Source organism: Streptopelia decaocto (genome assembly GCF_964273445.1).
Source record: "Streptopelia decaocto genome assembly, chromosome: 3".
In the NCBI taxonomy this organism is placed as follows: Eukaryota; Metazoa; Chordata; class Aves; order Columbiformes; family Columbidae; genus Streptopelia; species Streptopelia decaocto.
In genome coordinates this window covers 35,986,413-36,001,669 of record NC_138656.1, presented here as the reverse complement: position 1 = coordinate 36,001,669, position 15,257 = coordinate 35,986,413, and the positions used below count along the sequence as shown (strand labels likewise).

The 15,257-nt window shown below is 39.0% G+C and overlaps 1 protein-coding gene across 1 annotated transcript in view; it reads left to right on the top strand.

Annotated features, from left to right (window-relative positions):
- The window catches only part of LOC309438104 (visual pigment-like receptor peropsin), a gene marked incomplete at both ends in the record, with an annotated part of 29,666 nt that extends 15,531 nt beyond the window's left edge, over positions 1 to 14,135 (top strand). The window contains 4 exons of the mRNA XM_082049012.1: positions 7,784 to 7,883; positions 9,871 to 9,975; positions 12,916 to 13,139; positions 13,695 to 14,135. Of these exons, the coding sequence (XP_081905138.1) occupies positions 7,784 to 7,883; positions 9,871 to 9,975; positions 12,916 to 13,139; positions 13,695 to 14,135 (870 nt within the window). The remainder of the gene's footprint in view (positions 1 to 7,783; positions 7,884 to 9,870; positions 9,976 to 12,915; positions 13,140 to 13,694) is intronic.
- Positions 14,136 to 15,257: the final 1,122 nt, after the last annotated feature.

The following is a 15,257-nucleotide window of genomic DNA, read 5'->3' as shown; positions in this document are numbered from 1 at the left end:
GTCTAATGTCTGCTTAGTTGAAAAATGTTCAGCTATCTACCTATAAGATGTTAAAATAAATTGAACCAAACACAGAAAAGGAGTGAAAAATAGTTATCAACTACCTTAGCACAGTACTGTGGTGTGATATTGCTGGGATTTTACTTATATATAGTTCATAATTCCTGACATTTCAGTAAGATGAAAATAATCCAAAGTCAAATCATGGAACTGGCACTAAGAGCATTAACAGATAGAACAGGTGTTAAAGGTGCTGAAGAAAATCTCTGTAACATTAGCCTTGTATTCACCTCACCTTAACACGCTGATTCACTGTGAAAGGTAGAATGTGGAGACCAATCTATAAAGCAAATTTAAAAAAAAAAAAAAAGAGTGCCCTTACTTTACATGCTGTGCTACACAAATTTTCCTCTCCCAGATGCATTTCTGACCAATTTGATGTCTCAAATATTATAAACATTGGAATATATCCTCATCCTTTTTTCCTTGAATAAATGAGATTTGGATACCGAAAAAATAATAAGTTGTGGAGATATTAGTCTTTCCCATTTCTTTATTTCTGGTCTGCCTTGATATTATCTGAAGAGTGTGCACATTGCAGTCAAAGAGGTAAAAGCAACTCATGTAGACATCTGTGAGCTGAACTTTAATGAGAAAAATGCTTCATCTGGAGAGAAGGGAGGAAGAATGGTGCTTTTGCACAAACAAAATCATTAGCAACATAGAAGATCATTTCAGTGTAACTAATGAACTAATGGGACTTCAGGGAAGTTACAGCCATTTCATTAGCCATGAATTTTTCCTCATTTTCCTGTAAATGAGAGTTTTTGTAGCCAATTGCAACAAATTAAGGAAGTTTTATTTTGGGTACTTGAAAAATTGTGAATGCTCAAACTATCTATTTCCCTGTTTAACAAGTCTGACGTAGCCCAGCCCATGCCACCCAAGCACTGCAAACCACACACCGCTGCCCAAAAAAGGCATTAGTTGTCTGATAGTGCTCCTACAGAGACGGGATTTTCCGAAGCCTAAATTTTAACTCCTGCACTAGGTTTCTCTCAGAGGGCTTTGAAACATCCTTTTCTTGTTTGCTTATGTGGAGAATAGTAGCCTCCCTCTTTATTCTGTGCTAATGTGTGTTTCTAAGAGATTAAATATCTTCACTCAAAAAATGCTGTCCATGACTTACCTTCATTATTCATGATTTTCTCACCATGGGGCTGAACAATTTGTATTCTTCTGGCTCCTCCCTACGTGCCACATCTTCTCACTGACTTGAAAGCAAAATTTCATATGAAATTTGAAAATCTTTCTGGTAATATCTGCAAGTATCTTAAATAGTGCTACCCCACATTTACCTATCTTCTATTCCATACATATGTATTCCATTAAGTCGACACACCACTAGTGTGTAGGAAGCAATTTGTACTCAGGTCCTGACTCTGATCCTGTCCTAATTTAATCAATGAGAAGATGACCTTTGCTTGCAATGGCTGTATATGACATGTGACATACATATGACATGACATATGACATCCAGTTTTTCCACACCACTGTCCCTACCAAAGGGATGACATTGCAATTGGTAGCTTTCCAGATTTCTTGGCCTTTTAAGGCCAAGAATGGCCTATATCTTTTACACTTTCTTTCAGGCTCTCGATGGGCTACTAGGACTCCTTGGCAATGCGTGTGACTTTCCTGTTAGGAGCTGTTAGGTCCAGCTTATCACACACAATTGTGATGTGAAGACCCTAACAATCCATATCCATTTTAGGCCTATAAGCATTTTCTTGGGATAAATCAGTTATCTTATGTTTCTTTCATTATTTTGGGACATGATCCAGAGGAACTAAGAGTATCAATCTAAGAGTAGATCCCCTAGCAGCCATGAAGCTTTTTCAGGCTTTCAGGCTTTTCTTGTCTTGGCCACTTTAGGAGTGGCTGAACTAGTATTGTCAACTAGCATCACTAACCCGCCCTGACTTGTGCCCAGGAGCTGAGATGACCTTGTATTAGCCTAACGGTGATTACAGAAGCAGATTCCTTTTTTGCTGGGAAACAGCACAGACAGTTCTATTTTGGAGAATGTGGAAGGTCACTTGTAATCTCTGGGGTGTCCTGACAGAGCCTGTGAACAGTCTGTGGGACCTCTGCTTCCCTTGAGTCATGTGTAGGACTACAAAAACATTTACCATAATATTCTGAAAGACAAAGATTGTACTTCTTTGCTTTGAAAATAAAAGTGTGACTTTAATCTGATGTTAATGGATCTCAGTAACTAGGGTAGGATCACCACTGGCCGCACAGCCAAGTCTTGCTTCCTGTGGAAATGTAAAGATGAGATGGGTGACTCATGAGGCCATTTTCCTCTTTTATCTGTCTGTGTGTTTGTTTCTTTATATTAATCGTGTTGCTAGCAAGAAACAAGCAGGTTCTGAATTAACACCACCAAAGTGGAGAGGAGTTTTGGCTCAGGCCCACTGAAAAGAGTTTTACACAGTATAGCACAGAAGTTCCCAGAGGACAATGCTATCTAGTGCTTCTTAATTTTCCTGTACAGTAATTCACAGAAAGACAATGGCAATACAGCGTTTAACCTGAAGATTGGAATCTTTTCACTGTATCTGGATTATCAAATGTTATGAGCTACCTGCTTGGTTGCTTCCTCCCCATTCATTCTTCATGGATGACTGGGAGAGACATGAAACCTGCCATAGTCCCATGGCATCAACCCAGAGCTAGGAAGCACATGTTCCCAAGCATGTGGAGATGGGGTACTTGAAGTAAGGTTATATTCTGATGAGGCCATATAAGGAAACTCTGAAAGAAATTTCTGTCTCTTTGTTAAATGATGTGCACTTGGTAAGGTTGTTACATTCATAATTGTGCTTATCAGTAGGGGCATGTACTACTATGAATATAAATTGTGACCTGAGAGGATTACAACAATAATAGCTGAAAGTCAGCCCAAAGTAAGTGTATGTTGAATCTCACTTGACTGAGTATATAAGCCCAAAACAGCTACAAGCAAACAAGTAGATTTATTCTGGATTCCATAACATTACGAAAGCCAAAACCTGACCTGCGCATATAAATAGCTGGTACTAAATATACATTTAACTATATGGCATAGTTAGTATAATTACATATCTGTACACAGAATTGTATAGCCTAAATATCGCATTCATATTTTTCCTATATTTAAAATATATAACACCAACAGACAGGTTTAATCACTTGGTGAATGAAAAGTACTGTGTGTCTGATACTCTCACTTAATGGCTTAAACTATCTAGTCCTGTAGCATATCAGTTTTCATTGTTTTTTAGTAAATGAAGTGCTGTTTATGTCAGAGACCTAAAATGGCTCAGGTTAATACAATCACCTCAAAGAACAGTTACCCTTGAAGCCTGCTGAGACATTTTAAAAGGCAGAATGCAACCATGGCTGAGCAATGTCATATGAGCAAAAGATGTTGTGTAAACTGTGGTAAGTCTCCTTCCTATATTGTAGTAAATGTTAAACAACTTGAGTGCTTTAGGAACACTATGAATTGGGAGTTTTAAGTAGTCTCCTGTGAAGACTGATTTTGATTATGAACCTTGGTTCTTCCTTTTGACAGAAGAGTTACTATAGTCTGGTTGACACATTATTGATATATTGGAGAGATGGGAGAATATGTTGTCGTCAGACATGAGTGGAATATTTTCTCACTTACTGCAAACTCTTGGTAAATTTTAAATTAAGGATTGATTTAAATACTTTTTTTGTCTAAGGATGAAGGAAGTTTGTTGCTTTTATCAATCCCTGTTTAAAGTTTATATTTTTCTTTGCATATTCACTATTTCGTATTTAATAAACGATAAAGGCAGGACAATGTGATTCTGAAAGAAAACAAATTGGCTTCAGGAAGTTGCAACAGATTCACCAGTTTGCCAGAGGAGGGAGCGATACAGCCTTTCTGGCTGGTGAGATCCGTGTTTCAGCCTAAATTGAAATGAAATAGCTATTTTGGCAGTCTGGTTTTGAACCATTAAACATTGAATAATCCAATAATAAGAACAATAGGTTATATTTTACTCTGTCTACTTTAAATGAAGACAACCCTTATGAATTCAGTAGGGATGCATAAGTATTAAAAGTAGTAAAAGGGGGGTATACCCAAGCTCATAGCTGAACATTTCATAGTGCACCGGGGATTTCTGACTCTCCCTGTGTTGAAGCAAAGTTTAAGAAATGGATTTGCATGCAGCAGGAGGTTTATGTATTGTGGGTTGTAAATAGTACACCGAGAACATTAGTGAGATTTATCATCAAGCATAAGTACAAAGCAGAAATATCACAGCCATTTTTTCAGTTCTGTCTTAGCTTCCAGGCAACATAAAGATAATGAGTGAGTTCTGTGAGTATCTATATAGCCAAGGGAGTAATATCGGTATAGCACTGAGAGAAAAGCTTTTAAAACTGCTAATCTACTTCTGTTTCTTAATGAATACAAAGGAAAGCTAGTGGATCAAAATTACCACACAATCAACTTTGTGTTTATGTCAGAATTCACTATTGCCTATTAATGCTGCTGCTGTTTGATTGTAATTAATAGTATGAAGGACAAAAATTGCATTACACAAAAAGGGAAGAAATATTATGACTGTGGAAAGAGGGACCTGGCTGAGGGCGTAGGATAAAAGAAAAGGAAAAACAGAACTGAGGAAGACAAAGAACATCGATCTTTCAAAGTAATTAAATATTATCTACTATTCTAGTATTTCCTTGGTTGTCATTCCATATATCTTTAAAGATGCAGAAAACTGAAAATAAAACGTATTTTTGTTACTCACATATATTAATATCTCTGCCTATAGAAATCAGTACTGTGCCAAAGCAGTTTTTCTATTGCTAACTACTTTGGGTTCCAAGCAGTCACTTTGGTTGCTACCTACAGCCAGTGTTGTCTGTTCAGGAGCAGAAAAGGTAGCAGAGATCTTTCTTCCATATCTGGCAAGTGTATGCTTGAAGTACGTTGGCTACAGCTAGAGTAAGATCATTCGTTCTCTTCTGAAGACATATGTCTAGGTGACACCAATATAAATTTATTGCAGAATTGATAGACTTGCTGGGAAATGATGTATGCATAGCTCAAGAGCTAACTCGCTGATAGAAGTTTGGCAGGGACAATACTGCCTTGAGAACTGTATTCCCAAAGCAGCCCTCAACCTGTCAGATGCTCTGCCATGTCTTAATATTCCAGATACCATGGCCTCTGTACAGGCTGTTCTGCAGCTTGAGAGCCATCTCATTTACCTCCTTTATTAATTTAATCCCAGCACTTCTTGCCACCCCCATAGCTCCCTCCCCTCCTTGGCATTTCACCTTGTCACTTGTTCCCAAACCGCTGTGCCTGTGGCTGGCACAGGGCAGTGAGCACACCCTCCTCTGAGAGACTGCTGCCACTTCAGCCACTTACTAACCGTACGGCCCTGGCTAAATCACAGTATCACAGTATCACAGTATGTTTGGGATTGGAAGGGACCTCAAAAGATCATCTAGTCCAATCCCCCTGCTGGAGCAGGAACACCTAGGTGAGGTCGCACAGGAACATGTCCAGGCGGGTTTTGAATGTCTCCAGAGAAGGAGACTCCACCACTTCCCTGGGCAGCCTGTTCCAGTGCTCTGTCACCCTCAATGAGAAGAAGTTTCTTCTCAAATTTAAGTGGAATCTCTGATGGTAGCCTCCACACTAGCAGAAGCAACAGTATTTTGATCTGCTGAAATGCTGTTACAAAATAGTATGAAAATGAGACACAGCACAAACAATGGCATGGTCCTATGAATTAGGTTGATATAGGTAAACCAACCTACTTTTTTTTTTTTTTTTTTTGCTTGTTCTTTCTTATGGTGACAGAGTTTCATCTTGAATGGTAAAGGACAGGAGTGTATTTTTAGATCCACTTTCCCCCCCTGGTTAGTGTGTTCAAAGGCTGTTTGAACTGATCACTTAATACAATTGTCTCTCTTTTTTCTGACAAGAGGGAAGGGAGATGGGAGAATAAAGGTGACATCTGCAAGTGATAAAACATACATCCATGTATTTCAGAAAAACTCAGCTGGTTTCAGCATAGGAGGGCTGGCTAACTGTGATGAAACTAACAAGTTTGTCCTACTACTTCAGTATTCAGTTGCACAGCTCTTTAGACTTAATTTCAAAGTGTCTATTTGCATCATTGCTGAAATACTTCTTCCTTTCTAATCTAATAACTAATTAAATTGCTTAAGCTTATGCAGCATGATTTCTCAGTAGCCCTTGGCCACACTGTTTTCTGCATTTATGAAGCATTGTTAGAGCAAATGGAGAAGTGGCAGCTGTTGGCACCAATAAGGGACTGATGAAATGCACAGCACATTTGCATATCCAGGTATTTCACTGATTTCCAGTGCACAGTGGGCCAAATTCAACCAGCTGCAGCTTCTAGGATGTGGCAGAGACATTCAAGGAAGTCTGTTTTCTGGTGTAGAAATGGTTGCATTTCTTCACCAAGCATGAGCTGATTGTAAGTCGAGCATACATGGATGTAGATTGCTGTAGTATCAAGTCTCATGTGTTTAAAATGTGGTGGGTCTGTCAAAGTTGACATTAAGAAGAATATAGAGTGTAATATATAGGGGTATTGGTGGCAAGAAAAAACACCAGTGAAAGAAATTATGAAGCTGCCCTTTCCTAACCCTTCACCCAATTTAATTTATACAATCTGCCATGGTCTCAGCTTTAAGCCTGGATTAAAGCCCCACATTCAGTGCTGGGATAAACTGAATTCCAAGGGAGTCATGCCCGTTCACACAAAGACATTTTGTTCTGGTAGAATAATGATGTGCCTCTCCACTGATAATTTTACCACTTGAATGCCAAGTGACAGTCCAGAGACACTTGTTTAATATTCCTGCTTCAATTGGTGCAAAACTGGCACCTCCAAGAGCTCCTCTGCTCTGGCCGGTTTGGTGTATCCTCGCAAGCTTTCAAAAAAAGGACTGCCTTCAGCGTTTTGCCTGGATCATTTCCCAGCCATACAGTGCTCCCTAGCAGATGGCTACAACCATCTCCACAACAGTCAGCAGCAACTTCCTTCCTATACCCACAAGTGAAACTCGCAGAATCTTAACCATCCTGTGCATATGTTGCTGAAACGCTGATGTCAGTGGGAGCCTACACAGCCGTACGGCTCTGCCTGTGTCACTCAGAGGTGGTGAGGATCCGGGCTTAATAAATAGCACGCAATCAGCAGCACCAGCGTTGAGACACAATCTACTTGAATGATTTAGCTGTGGATGATGTATTTTTTTAAAAAACTTTTCTCAGTCAGCCAAGCCCGTTACCTCCCATGTTCTGCCCTCTTTGAGCTGAAATTCATGGGTTCAGTTTGCACGTTTGCTCTGCCTAAGGAGGGCGGCTGCATTCAGTGCATTTTTGCCTGTTCAGGGCTTTTTGTCTTTTCAGTTCAACATTTTTCTCCCTCATTTGGCAAGTCATTTCAGGAAAGCATAGATGTACGGCTGTGCTTCCTTATTTATTTTATGTACATGACAGAGCACTTATATAATTTTGAACATTACTTGCTCACTGATCCTATAGAAGATAACTGCACCTGACATTTTATATTTCCCTGCTAGTTCGGTTTCTGGAAAAACTTTCAAGAACACTAACCTGAAAATGACAGGAGTAATCCTCATGGTTCTTTTCCCCTTCAGCTCACTACAGTAAGAGAACATGCTGCACTGCTTTGTTTTTCAGGTCGATGGCTTCCTGACACTTCTCTTTGGCCTGGCTAGCATTAATACCCTCACAGTAATCAGTGTGACTCGCTACATCAAAGGCTGCCATCCTGAGAGAGGTAAGGAATAAAGGCAGGTCCAGTTCTGCCTTCACTGAACCTGGTGCAGATATGTATTTCTTTCAGTCGCAGGCTATATCAAATATAGATTAGATGCATTGAAAAACCAGAACATGACACAGTCATTCATATTGCAAATATGTTTGCAGAGAATCCTTCAAGGTTAATGCAAATAAAAGCCAAATTATTACTAGTACACTTTGGTCACCATGGATTAAATTCACCCTTGCACCAAAGATACAACAGGTCCTGCTGACCCTTTGTATTCCTCAAAATGCAAATTAAATTACTCCGAAGTGATGCATGCATTGTTGTCTGGATCTCAATGAAAGCAATGAATTTCATCTCCTGTGAGATGATGTTTGGGAAGTTTCCAGTCATTGATAAGATCCTTGGTTCAAAAGGCTGCCCTGACTACAAATATTTTCACTCTTCAGGGTGTTTTGCTGAGGTTTATGCACAGCAGGCATCAGGCTTTAGTTGGCACTGGGAACATTCAGTCTGTGCATCTTGCCTCCAGCTTTTGTAGCACTGCACAGCCTCCCATTCCCACATGTCTCTCCAGCCTCCCATCAGTGAACAGGTTCACACCATGGGACATGAAAATTATTCCCATTGTCCCCAGAACTGACCATGACCTGACTCTGCCCCGATGGTCCCTGTTGCCTGTCTGTCTCCCAGGTCTGCAAAGCATCATCACCACAGCCTCACACCCGCACTTCTTCCTTCTCTATTGCCATGTTGATCTGTAACCTGAATATCTCAACCACCCACTATTCAGTACTGTCGCCAATGCTAAAAACCTTTTAAACACTCTCTTTCTGTGTTTGTGTTGTGTTTGGTTTGATTTTGGTTTTGGTTGTTTGGATCAGTAGAAACTCTTCCTTATCATTCATCCTGGATCTCCTGTCTGCTGAAAATTTTGACTTTCACTAGGAACATCATGTAATCTCTTTTCTTCATGCCTACATCTTCCACAAATTCTCCCTAGTTTTCCTATTACCCATCCACAGAAAATGTATTATCAATTTTCCTGCCTTTGTTATGACTGGCTTGCACCAACTTTCAGGCAGAAATCTATTAATGTCTGGAGGTGAAGCATGCATAAGTACACTGGATACATCATGTGGGTTTTTCTCTCTAATTGCATTAGTAGTATTAGCTGTGAAAAGAAATGCTGCAGGGCAGTCTTCTTTTCACAGGAAGTTCTTTAGCAGTTTGTTGTAATTGATAGATTTGTTGAAGTTCATTTCCAACACAAACTGCTGTTGGAGCTGCTAGAATTTGGCTGTGATGTATTCTACATCTTACATTCATTTAATACTAGGAAGTCATATTTAAAATCCACATTTCTCTTCTGCAAAGCTGTACCATGTTCATCTGAGGGTGTGCATAATTTATGTTTGCCTCTTGAGGAAATCTGAGCAAGCACCCAATTTAAATTTACAGAAATGTTGGGGAAGACATTGGTGGATGCATAAATATTTCCCATGTAAATGCAGAAATAACTGCAATGTATGGCAACAGCAGGACAGATTAAATAATTTGTACTGAATGGCTAATGTAGTTCGAGCATCTAAAATATTCTCTCCTGTTTAACAGGGAAAATCTTGACATGAATAAGAAAATCCTCTGAATTTAGACTTGTTTGTTTCTATGTAAAACTTAACATACAACTAACTGTTTCATGTTTTTTACAAAATTGCAAAACATAACTCTAAGAATTTGCCAGTTTTGTAGTGCTCAACAAACATGCTGTATTCCACTTAGAAGTCATTAATTTCCACTGTTCACAAATGGTCTTGAACACAAGCCTGACAGATGCTTTCAAATTTAAGCTTTTCTTATGAATACGCATTTTTTGTCTCTATATTATTTTTTAAATAGCTATATTTTCCATATTAGCTGTTGATATGAGTGCATTTAGATTTCAGATATATGCTTGCCTTTCTAGATATTATTTTCTAACTAAACCATGCCATTGTAGGTCACTGCATCAGCAACAGCAGTATGACAGTGGCTCTGGTTCTCATCTGGATAGCAGCTTTCTTCTGGTCAGCAGCTCCATTACTTGGCTGGGGCAGTTATACAGGTAACAGGTACCTTTCAGTTGTAGTTATTTGGCACCTCTCTGCTTAAATAAACAAAGATACTTACCTTTCTTTTTTGCTGTTTGTGATAAACCAGACCAATTATCAGTTGCACTGAGAAAATCATTCATCATGCATGACGTACACGCAGAGTGTTGCCTGCTTTGGTATCAGCTATAAAAAGATTTATTTGAGGATATCACAGGAAAGACTTGGAACAAGTGCATATCATATATGAAAAAAAGAGGGGCCAGAAATATTTGGCATCATTAAGTAATGAGATAAAGGAAACTATCAAAAGACATACTTCATAAACTGTCAAGATTAGGAAGCTAGAAAAGAACACAAGTTCCAGCAAGTTAAACTTGAAACTATAAGACAAGCCAAAAAGATTTGATGAAACAGTTTGTTGAAAATATGAAAACTAACATAGCAGAAGAAGAAAAAGATACCAGAAAGTTTGTGAGTCCAAGAAGTTATTAGGGTGCAAGACAAGGCCATAGCAAAAAAGGAGGTGAGTGGGGGAAAGGAAAAATTTTGAATAGGGGATGCTGTGAAAATTCAGTGGTTAAGGGATATTCCCACACCAGAAAATTTCATCATATGAAAAAGTTGGAGAAATTATCTCAAACTAAGTCTCGAAAAAGTCAACAAAACAAATCTCTAGGAACAAGTGTTAATGATACAGGAGTCCTAACAACTGAAATATTGTGACTGAAATTGTCCGGTGCTTATCTGCCTGGATCCTGTAGGCATCTGCATCCTTTTAGAAGTCATTAAATCTATGAAGACTTATTAAAGCAGCTATGTAAATATATCCTCTTACTTATTAAATACATAAGCTTTGAGGTATCTCTGGACCCTTGAAATAAGCATGTGAGAAAAGTATCCATTTCTATGATTGGTTAAGTCTTCTTCCCAAACCAAAATGCTACCAGGATATTAGGCTCAATGGATCTTTTATTTGAATCAAAACCAAACTGTTTACTAGACTGTTCTAATTTTATGTCATGTTTTTGCACTCTGGATATGCTATAAACTTGGGTGTTTGGACTGCTCATTTTCTTTCTATCTTCTGGATATCTGTGTTTTCTTTTTTTTACATTAATGATATTAGCTCTTCATTTGTAGAACAATCTCTGATGACCATTTTTGGCCTTTGCCTGGAGCACTGTCTTGCAGTGTCTTGGGCATCCAAGTGCCCCTATGGGTCCTGTTTGTACTCCAGATTCAATTCCTTGACAGTGGTCTTCAAGACCGCTTCTAGGAGCACTCTTTCCTACTGAGAACCATACCAGTTTCAGTTTCCTGGGCTCACTCTAAACACATTTCCATGGAGGGCACCTGTGGAGATGTGGGAGCCCAGCAATGGCAAGTCCAGCAGTGGAGCATGCAGCAGGTGTTGGCAGAACAAAACACATTACACCTTGAACCTCTCACTTCTTCCCAGCAGCTGTAGGGGTCCCCAAGGACCCCACTGATTTTTGGAAATGCCACTTGCTAGGGTGTCTGCAGTAGGAGAAAACACAGCTCTGAATTCTGACTCACAGAAAAACTGCAGAATTTTCTTTTCATGTCACCTGGCAGCTGCTTTCTTTTTTCAGTCAAAAATTTTCACAAACCAGAAACCTGGAATTAAGCCAGCTTTTATAGTTATCTCTTTGAAACTTGGGGTCTACTGATGAAAAAGGCAAAGGAGACAAAAATCTGTTTCTGTTACTGAACACATCCAGACAGCAACAGCTAGAGCTTTTGGTGTTAAAAATACTGAGTTCTTTTTGATGAAAATCACAAAGGAGATTTTAATCTTTTGCTCCTTTAATTCATCCTGTTCAAACCTCCTATCACCTGCGAGGAATGAAGGGCATTTTTTTTTTCTCCAGATTTATTACTGGATGTCAGAGAGAGATCAGTTACTAAATCATGCAGGCTTCACCTGTATCGTATCTCCAGGACTTGTTAATACTTGACTTACATAATTTTGGTTCATGCTTCATTTATTTATAATTAGATTTGCTGCCATAGTTGTCAGGAAAAAAAACAGCTTTTTCCACTGGAAAAGAAAAATCAACAATTCACAATCTATAGAAAACTTCTAATGCTATCAAATTCAAGTTTTATATGAGGATACATTTGCAAACACATTAGAGGGTCTAAAGAAGTCAACTGTTTTTCATAAAAGTATTTAAGCAGAGACTGCACCTTATCCCACTGCCCTCTAGTTCCCAGCCAGCTGGTGTCCTTTTGTGAATCGCACTAGCCACAAATCCTGCAATGTGCCTAACTTCATTTTTAAGAGCCTGCAGCTCCTTTGTAGTTGCAGAACTGTATGCTTCTCGTTAAGCAAAGGGTCTCATATCTCCTTAAGTATTTATGTTTCATGTTCCCATAATCTTTATCATTAGCTGTATTGGTTTGATTTCATGGCTTTTTCTACAGTAAAAATTTCGTTGACTTTTTGTTTCTACTAAAAAACCCTCAAGATTTTTATTTCCTATTTTATTAAGTAAGTAGTGACTTTTTACATTTGGCATATTGTCTCTTTACAATTGTTTGTTATGCTGATACAGTGCTCATCTTAGGAAGTTACTGTGTAGAAAATTATCACAAATAAGGGTAGATAACAGTCAATATCAAACCTGTTGAATGAATACCCATTTTATTTCTAATAAAGTATTGTGATTTCCTGTTCTGAAACAACAGTTTGTGCATTATGAATTTACACTGAAAATTTAACAGGACAGAATTACAATACACATAAAAACTTGTTGCAGTGTAGCTGGTCTTGAAAAATTGTTTATGTATGAAATTATGCCACAGAAAGATTAATCCATTCTTTAATGCTTAAAAGAAGAAAACTACAGCATTTGAACAGATAAATTAATCATTCAAAACCAGATTAATGTTCTAAAAATGCTAACCAACTTATTTTTGCTTTCCAGATCGTATGTATGGCACATGTGAGATAGACTGGGCAAAAGCCAACTTCTCAACAATTTACAAGTCCTACATTGTCTCCATTTTTATCTGCTGTTTTTTCCTACCTGTAACAGTCATGGTCTTCTCATATGTGTCAATTATCAATACCGTCAAGCTAAGCCATGCATTAACAGGACTGGGTGATCCCACAGACAGACAGAGGAGAATGGAGCGGGACGTCACCAGGGTGAGTTTGGGTTTCATGTTGGGTGGGATTTACCTCAATTAAATCTGTCTTTCCCAAAATTGGTCCCAACTAGAACAGAAGAGAACAGAATGTATCAGTCACATTTCATTTCTCTATAAATTCTAGTTAGAGAGTCTGAACTCTGTGAAGAATATGAGGATTGTTTAAAACTGCCACCCTAACAGTTGGTTAGTATTTGTGCTACATAACATGTGAAAAATAATCTAAATATAATTGGAGTGGGTTATACTGCCCAAAATCAAAAGTTTGGTTTGGCATATGCTCTTTTCTTTCAGAAGTTACCTTACTTCTAAGCATATACAGAAGTTACAGTGGAGCTTTCAATTTATTTACCATTGACTTATGTCCACCCAAAACCCTCTTAATTCATATAAACATGCAGGAGATTGTAGCTACTTTCATTCCATTAGATGAGGTATTGCTCAAGCACACCACCATGTCAAAATTAGCATCCAAGCTGCTGTTCCCAGTGTATTATTTCCTTGATGTGGTCTTCCAGAATAGATTTAAGACTATTCTTCTTCTGTTTTTTAGGTTTCTATTGTCATTTGCACAGCCTTCATTATTGCATGGTCACCATATGCTGTCATCTCTATATGGTCTGCCTATGGTTACCCTGTGCCCAATCTTACCAGCATCCTTGCCAGTTTGTTTGCTAAGTCTGCCAGCTTCTATAATCCCATTATCTACTTTGGAATGAGCTCCAAATTTCGGAGGGACATTTTCATCCTGTTCCATTGTGCCAAGGAAGTCAAGGACCCTGTGAAGCTCAAACGTTTCAAAAACCTCAAGCAAAAACAACAAGAACCTTCTCAGAAAGAAGAGAAGTATGTGGGAGAAATGCACCCTGCACCAAGCCCTGATTCTGGGGTGGGAAGTCCTACCAATACCCCACCTCCAGCAAACAGGGAAGTGTATTTTGGTATTCTTGATACACCATCTAATAACCCTGATATTGAATGTGATAGACTGTAAGTTTTTTGGCCACCTAACACATGCACTCACTTTGTGTTCAGGAAGACCCGCTTCAGATCAGCGCTTGAGTGATTTCTTAATTTCCAGTCCATCTGTTTCTTTCTATAGCACTGATGACTATGCAACTCAAGCAAATCAGATGGTAAAGTGATATTTTCCTTCTATGTAGGTACAAAAAGCCATGAAGCACATTACAATGTGGGCATAACACTCAGTGCCAGAAACATTTCATCTTCACATTCATACAGGAAAAGAAGGAATGACTTGTGAAGAGCAGGCATTAGCTAACAAAAATAACTAATATGTCCCTATCCAAATGTTACTAATTAGGACATTATATTTCCAAATATGGTTTTTGCTCTTCAGGAGTCCCACCCCTAGAGGACAGTTTTCCATGGTGCTGTAGGAGAAGACAGGCCCTGCTGAGACTGCCATGGAGCTGCTGCAGCTCCAACAGCTGTGGACTGGCAGGCAAAGCCATCTGCTCCCTGTGGGCACCGACGGGTGCCTGCCATGGGCTCCCAGATCCTGTCCCTGCATGGTTGTGCATCTGATCCGCTGTGCCTGACTCTGTGTGTGTCTAAATGGGTGCTAGGAGCTGTAGATCTTGGCATTTGCTAGTGGCTGCAGTCTGAACGGTGGCTTCATACTTTTCCTCACTGGTCTGCAGAACTATTTCCTCCTTCCCTGACCTTCCCAGTGAGCAGGGCTCAGGAAAGCTGGCCTTTAACTTTAGTGATCTGTCTCCAAACTGGTTGTTTTTCTACCTGGTGGAGCAAAAGATGTTGTACAGGCAATGAAACCAAAAATGACACTACAGTTTTAAGAGTACTGATGAAGTGTGGCATCAGAGCTATTTACAAAACATAATCCAACACTTCACTGCTGCTTCTAAAGAAGGTTTTTGTACCTGCCTATGGGTAAAAATGACTTTTAGGTAAACGTAACTAAGTAGCAACTAAGGACATTGATTCAAATAGCTGAGCTGTAGGCTTAAATTGGTAGCAAGACTATCGCATGTAATAATATCCCATTATTCCAGTTTATTTTACAGATTCAAAGGAGATATATCTTCATAATTTCCCATCTTGGAAATTAACTGCATAATCAGAGACTTCTGTA